Source organism: Antrostomus carolinensis, unplaced genomic scaffold, assembly GCF_000700745.2.
Source record: "Antrostomus carolinensis isolate BGI_N321 unplaced genomic scaffold, ASM70074v2 scaffold14822, whole genome shotgun sequence".
In the NCBI taxonomy this organism is placed as follows: Eukaryota; Metazoa; Chordata; class Aves; order Caprimulgiformes; family Caprimulgidae; genus Antrostomus; species Antrostomus carolinensis.
Genome location: NW_010300291.1, coordinates 12,367 through 20,405, shown reverse-complemented (window position 1 = coordinate 20,405; position 8,039 = coordinate 12,367). Strand labels below are relative to the sequence as shown.

At 42.9% G+C, this 8,039-nt stretch overlaps 1 protein-coding gene across 1 annotated transcript; it reads right to left on the bottom strand.

The window, feature by feature from the left end:
• Positions 1-602: 602 nt before the first annotated feature.
• On the bottom strand, positions 603-1,970 carry GCNT4 (glucosaminyl (N-acetyl) transferase 4). The gene has a single exon (XM_010163096.1). The coding sequence runs from the start codon at positions 1,968-1,970 to the stop codon at positions 603-605; it is 1,368 nt and encodes a 455-aa protein (XP_010161398.1).
• Positions 1,971-8,039: the final 6,069 nt, after the last annotated feature.

The window sequence follows — 8,039 nt, the reverse complement described above, 5'->3', positions numbered from 1 at the left end:
TTCTTTCCCTTATATCATCCAGTCATATTCACATTGCAAAGATCTTTGTTAGCTCCCACAGACGGGAAGTTTGGGACTCCACGTGAGGCCACATGGCTCATTTGGTGTCATGCTGATCTCTTGGTTTTGTCTATGAGCTGGGCACTTCCAGTTTTCCTGAGGTAGCAGATACAGAGGTCTTTGTTTCATACCTTTAAGAAAAACAGAAATGAAGAAAAAGGAGACAGGTAGACAGAGACACTGGAGTTTCTAAGGAAAGATGCAAACATACTTGATGTAAAACACGTTTCTGAAATACTCCATTGGGACAGACAGCACCAGAGCCTCTAAAAGCAAACCTCACCCTCTCAGAATCACCCTGAAGAACAATTACAGGATCACTGTGGCGAGTTACAAAACAGTTAATCAGAGAGGCATGAATCTTCATAAATAAATGAAAATTACATGAAAATTAAATGAAAAGCACATGGCTCTCCAGGGCCCTGAACTTTACGCAGAGCAGACGTTTTGCTCGCTAACATCCTGCAGCAGGTCAGGGCAGAGGAACTGCAGGCACTGTGCTGTAATAGTACAGAAGACTGACAGCAGGGAAGACAGTGCTGCTATAGTGAGTCATTCACAGAATTTATGTGCAGAAAGTATTTATCAGAGGACAAATATACCCACTCTTTCTGTTGTTCTGCTAGTTTTTCTGCCAAGCATTTTACCAGGATAGGGTCTACTTTGGAGTCAAACTTGTTGGCAAACCAGTGCCCGTAATTCAGAAGCCATCTTAATTCTGCGGCCCCATAGATGCAGACACTGCGAAGGTGGGTACCAGTGCAGGGAGGATACAAATGGTCTTCAAGATAATTCCATTTCACCAGACGAGTTTTGCTTTGGAGGTCAGTTATGTCCTGGGCTGACCTTGGAACTTCCCCAGGGACCCCAGGAACACGTACAAGAGTGGCCCAGAAATGTTCATCCGGAGAGTATGTATCCCTTGACCACTCAAAAAAATCTTTTGCAAGAGAGCTTTCAAGGATATATTGAATAAATGCTCGGCTTAAAACAAAATAGGCACTGCCTACAAACACTTCAATATTATGAGGTGGTGGATTCTTGGATATGTTGGTTTTTACAGGCATCTGCATGTATTCATAAGGCACTTTCATAAGTTCATGGTGATAAGTAAATCGTTCCCTTTTGCTACTGCTTGGCTTTATAGTTTCCAGCATGTTTCCTCCACCGAGTTTCTTCAGTTCAGCAACCAACTCAAAATTTGACCTCAAAGGAAAATCTTGGCCACACAAATTAATAACATACTTCCAGGCAACTGAAGAGTCCATCAAATCAGACAAACAATTGAAATCTGCTTGCAGCCGTGAAATATGTGCATAGTCCACTGTCTCCAGTTTTGATGCAATGAAAATATTGGGGAAACATTTTGCTAGATTGTTCATAGCAGATTTAAAACTTTTTGCTGATTTTTGGTCATAATGGATGCAGTAAATATTTTGATGACTGTACATTGAATGTATGAGCCTTTCTACCATTACTGCATCTTTGTGAACAACCAAAGAATAGGCAATTGGAAAACTCTCCTCCTCTGGAGAAACAGGTTTTAGGTGGTATTGCCTAAGTGAACGATACACATGGCAATCACTTGTCATTGCTACGAGATCTTCATCGGCTAAATCAATTATCTCTTTTCTTCTTATCTCTAAGCTCTTGCCAATTTCATGGGGATCTTGTTCATATATAGATGAGCAATTGATTTCATATTGGAATTCGTTTCTAAGATAGGAATACCTGTTTCTAACATAAGAAGAAGTGCTCAAGAAGTGCTCAACCAAATAAATGCCCTTAGAGGGAAGAAAGTGTCTTTCGACATGGAGGAGCTTCAGCAGTGCGATCAGCCACCCTGTAACGCACAGGATCAGGATCTTCCTTCGTGCGGGACATTTGTAGAGACACTTGCGTCTCTTCATTCTGCAAGAAAACAGAGATATGATGGTATTTTAAATCAGGAACAAAGCATCAGAGACTCAGCTGTCTAGAGTATAAACACCACCTTAGCAGGACAGGGCACTGCACTTCTACAGTTTCTTCTTAAACATCCTGTTAAATCGGGGAAGCAGATTTTACTACAATAATAGGCAAAGATTTCATTCCCCTAAATTAGCTGATTGGAGACAATAAACCAACTCAGTTTTCAGATGATTTCCAGCTAAATAAGAGTGTTGGAACAAGATTCCCACTGTTTACTTTCCAAACCATTTTTAATTTCTTGAGTCACAAACTGAAGTACAGCAACCCCTGCACTGGCAGAAATATGACTGTCCTCTAAGTCAGTAGGAAGTACTGTTTTATTTTCCCAAGTAACTCCAGGGGATTCAATGGGAGCAGCAAAGGGATATCTTGTAAGACTCCAAAGATTGTGTGCTTAATGGTAAATATTGGTATTAAAAAAAAAAAAAAAAAAAAACCAAACCATTAAATTGAAAGCTTTAGAATTCTGTCACTGCAAACTCATTGTCTTTTAACACTGGCACTGGCCCATGAAGATGTCCAAGGGGAAATTAATTTCCTTCCCATCCTCTCCCAACAGGATCTGAGAAGCCCAAAGTCCACATTCCTATGTCCAGGTTTCTTCTGGAAAATACTGCTAACCTGCCCTGAAGAAAGAGGCAGATGAAGACACAGCACTTCCATCCAGTGGAATGAGTATATAATGTAACCTTTTGAAGGCAGGAGGGGTACTAGTGAGCAATAGCGCATCTATCTTGTTCTCTGCTGTATGACACAATCTAGGATGCAACTGCAAAAACAAATACACAGCCCTTTTTTATGCAGCAGGGTATTTAATTTCTGTGTAGCAACTTAACAACTGAGACATTACCACAATGAAAACTAAATACAGTGATCTTCTTTCCATATAGTTTCACTTTACCAGCTGAGTGCAAGCAGCATTGTTGCTATCCCTGAATTAAAATTAGATCAGAGTCCACATCCAGGTGCAGCATTAAACTTAGCTGTACTTAGCTTAAACTAAGCTCTACTTTCTCTCTAAATTGAACAGCTGCCAATATTTCCTTCTGAGAAAAAGCTGATCCAGAATGCTTCAGAGTGAACAAAATGGTGGGGCCACCAGAAGTGGTTCAGATGTCTGTAGATCTCATGTATGCATGTAAAATCAAGTACTGAGGTGTGCATGCAACACTTATTGCAAGACCAACTTACGCACCTCTAGCATTCCCACCAAGGTCGGGTTTTGCAAGCTGTAGCTTCAGTTAAAATGCAGCCTGTCAAAGCAAAGCTGCTTCATTAGTTTGTTCTCCCTGACTTTTTCCCTGTGCACCCTTCTCCTTGATATTTCTCTTATGGGGGCAAGAGAAAGGAGAAGGAAATATCACCTCCCTGTTTCACCTGGGGGTGCCAGGTACAGACTAGGGAAGGGAGCAGGGTAAGCCAACACCTATCTATTTTGTAGAAGCCAGAGGTCAGCAGCTCTCCGCAGGTTTTACAAACAGCTTCCAGGTATGCTAACAAACAAATAGAAAAAACAGATCTATTTCCCCACAAAGCCAAGAATCCCACCCTCCCCCTTAGGCAGCAGGTGCAGTCCTTCACTTGTTCTCCAAACTCATCCCAGCTCAAGGTCTAATCCAGGTCTCCCCTTTACTTACTTCTTCCCTGTAGAAAAGGAGAAAAGTCGCTCTCAAAAGCTATTGCTAACCAAAGCCAGATTTCCAGCCATGTGACAGAAGCCCTGCAGAGGGGAACACAGCTAACTTGAGCTGGTTTTACTTTTGCAGGGAGAAGACTTATGTGGTGCGATCTCTCTGCGAAGCCCACGATGTGCCTCTACCCAGTGGTCCCCCTGGCTACCAAGGACAACTTCTACCACTCCTGGCTGAACAGGGACCATCTCATCCAGGAAGTGAATCTTCTCTTCCCCTCCACCTCCTTCAAAAAGGCAAAAGAGAACCTGGACAAAGAAAAAGGAGGGGGGAAAAAAACAAATCCTCCGCTGCTCCAAAACCCCTCCATCTATGATAGCTCTATCCAGATTCCACCCAGTGCCAAACATTCTGTTTCTAGGCAAACAACAAAAAAAGTCATCGTGTCATGCTTCCCTGTCTGAAACTACCAATCTAGACCACTGGAGCCTGGTGGAGTCCAGAGTTAGACCAGGATGTGCAAGAAATCACCTGAACAGCACTAAGGACTCCCTCTTTGCAGCTGATGAGCAAAGGATGCACACTCGGCTCCCTGAACATTCCTATGGTTTTCAGCACTGCCAACCACAAAACACTATTGTGCCATATAAAGAGGTCATAGAAATCCAGAAGACTGTGGTAACATACTTCAAATTTCCCTGTGGAAGAAGGAATTAAGCAGCACTGGTGAGAAATCTCAGCTCCTCCACCGAATCCCTTGTTTATGGAGGATCTCCCCTTGCTCCTGGCCAGCATCTGATCAGATGAGAGCATCAGGAGCCAGCAATTACATCCACAGCTTTGTTTGTTGGTTTGGGGGTTTTTGTGGGTTTGCTGTGGGGGGCCTTTTCGTGGGTTTTTTTTGGGGGGGGGTTTGTTTGGGTTTTTTTTACCACACATACTATATCACCATCACGACAGTGGTCCAGACAGAATCAGGCCATGTGTGGCCCCAAATACCCTTAAGTACTCTTAACTTCTCTCCAGCAATGCAATTTACCACTGCCAATATCCTGCTGTCTTTCCTGCTCCATCCTTATCACATTAAATTCATACTCTCTTGTTGTTACCTCCAATGCACTCCACAGCCAGAGTCGGTATATCAGTATGAGGGCAACAGCTTTGCTCTTTAGGCACAAATAATTTGCCTCTAACCAGGATGAAGTTAGTTTCTGCAAAAGACTGGGATTTCTTCAGAAACAGTGTGAGACCAGGGAATTAAATCACTGGGGAAAGAAGGGCCAAATCTCATCAGGTTTTGATTCAAGTGCAAAACTCCTATTTTTACCACACACAGCACTCAAAGCCCCTGTCAGACATAGCAGTGTACGGTACATGCAGTCCCCTCTGGAGGAGGAGGGAATGAATGGCAGGTGGCAGGCACCTAGAGCTACCTGAAGCACCTACCTGGTGAAGTACTGACCAGATACTACCTCTGGTTATCTTGCTCACAAGTATTTTTTTCTTGGGTACTACCATACCATATGTAGGACCAACATTCCATATTTTGCACAGAGAATTTATACTAGGAAGGGAGCTTGGCATTGCCATCTTGCCTTGTTTCACAAAATGTTTGCACTTTCTCTTCTACAGGCAAGAAGACTCCCGAGGAAATTAATGGAGACTATCTCATCTTGTGACTAATACATATCATGCAGCTGGTCTATATACACACAAGCACGGCATCTAACCTGCTCAGGGCACTTACTGGCTGGAATACAAAGTACTGAATGATTCAGAGAAGGTAAATGGGTGTTTTTATTTATCCTTTGCCTCTGTAAAGCAAGAGTTGTTAAAAGAAAACAGACACGCAAAAAATACAAGGGAAACACATTCGTATTGTGTAACAAAACACATGTTCTTACACAACATATAATTATAGCCTGTCATAAGGTACCTTAAACAGCATGAGCTCAGCAGGATTCAAGAAGGAATTAGGGAATCAAATGGTTGAGAGTTTCCAGAGTTACCTTTGCCAATACATAAATAAGGGTGGAAAGCTAAATTCCCTGGAACCACAACATCAGGCAATTAGCTGCCAACATTTCTGACAAGAAACTTTTACCAATAAAATGCTTCTTGTGACCATTGCTCTGTTCTCTGAATCTACTTTTATCTACTTCTAGACTAGAAAAAGGATTACTAGTTAGACCCATGACAGCAATATTTGTATCCTACCCAAAAAACAGACAGGTTTTCCACTGGTGTATTTCACTGCCTTCTCTTGTATTTTCCTTCCTGCAAGAAGCTGTTTTGGGCAGCTTTACACCCTCAAACGCTTAAAATCATTTGCTTTCTGCAACTGCACAAGTTGCACAATGATACAAAAGGAGGAACAAGGCAGGAGAATTTCATACCCTCCTGAAATCACAGTTCAGCCACAGACAAAGTCTTTCTGCTAGCTGAACACTGTGTTGGCCTTAGTCAGCAGAATAAACCCTGCTGAGAAGACTCGGCAAAGGCCAAGCCATGCTGCTCTCAAATGGAAACTCTCGGTCCTCACCTCCAAGGTTCTCCCTAGCCAGGCTCAGCTGTCTGTGTCTGCCTAAGGCAATGATGCTGCACTTGCAGAAGGACTAGAAAATACATGTCACTCTTCAAGCGGGCAGCGGAGCTCTGCTCCTTCCTCTGTGATTCAATCCAATGCACACGTCTTGTCTTTTGGGAGGCTGCAGAAGAATTCTGCAGCTCTCCTGTGGCTCATACAACACTCATAAAACCAGAGGATAAGCTTTTTCTGTCCTGGAAGTGTTGAAAGTTATGAACTGAGCAGTGGCCAGCTAAAGGAAGTACTGGTAAGGCAGGCAAAGCCAAAGGCAAAAACATGCTAGAAAATGCATGTAAGGACATATACTAGAAGTAGACCTTGGTTTCTACTGACTTACAGGAACTGGGGAAGAGAGAGAGAACATGGAAATAAGAACAGAGGAAATAACACATATTTGTCTAATATATATATTTTATATATATATATATTGGGGGTAACACAGCAAACGTTTGGGGAAGTAAAGTATGGTCTGATCACAGGGGAATATCTGTAAAGACCTGCTGCCTCAATAGTCACTTCCAGCTGCTATTAGCCAGATGTGCAGAAGTTTACCTTCCTGGGAAAAACTGTTGTTCCTGCTTGCAAAATACTGAATCTTACTCCTGCAATCTGTAAACATAAATTAATGGCAAATGAAGCTGCAGAGTACCCAAAAGCATGCAAACCTCTACAGTGAGCACATCACAAAAATGAAAAGCAGTGTTTGTTCCTGTACATCTTCCATAGGCAACCTGCTTGGGTAAATCACCCAACCTAGTACTGGAACACTGTCACGGAGGTAAAAGTAAAGTGTACCTATAAGGGCCAGGGAAATAAATTGAATTGGTGGCTATTTCTCTTGGCTTTTACAACACAGATTAATATAACAATGCAGAAATGTTGAATTTCTACTGAGAGACTGTAATTCCTTGAAATGTTAAATGCTTGCAAGGTGCAATCAAAGGAAAGGCTAATTAAAGGTAAATCAAACCTTGCTTTTAGGATTCTTTTGGGAGGGAAAAAAAATAAATTAAACCAACTTGAATTCTAGCTCCACTGACTCCTTTCTACACACCACCAGGCACTTACCTTGTGGATTTCCCTAAGCATGCCTCTGGAGTATGGCTAGTCCAGATCTGTTGTGAGCAAGGGCTGCAGCATGTCCCACCTGTATCTGACCAGATGCCTCTCTATTGAAAGGAAGCAACACCTGCAGCAACCCATTGCTCCTCATGCTGAGCCCAGTACAGCTTGGGCTCCAGGACTCTGCTCCTGGGTGCTGAGAGGGAGATGGGACAGGATTCCACATGAGAGCAGAGCTGCCAGCTGGTGACTTTGCCCTTCCCCATCCCATTCGTCCAAGGATCATCCCAACTCCCACGAACAGGAATGGGGGTGAGTCATTCAAGGAGGGCAGGAGCCCTGGCTCTTCACCAGGCATAGGACTTCTGTCCAGATCCTCCCTGAGTTATACAGCCCTTTCACAAAGCCTGATTCCCAGGGAAGTCCTCCTCTCCTCTCTCCATACTGTTCTTTTGCTAAACCTCACAGATTTTACCCTCTTCCTGTTGGCCAAGAACAAACACTTATATTTGTATCACTCTTATTAACAGACCCCTTATCAGTTTGTTATGTCAAAGTTTAATCCATGGCAATTAAACTGAAGATCTCCACTGGAGAAATCCGTGTTTCCCTTGCAGCTGGCACCACAATGCAAGACACAAAAAAATTTTTTTACAAAATCTGGAAAATGGCTCTCCCTTCACAGCTGCTGGTCATGTTCAGAAGGCAAAGCATCCATCCCCCAAGCA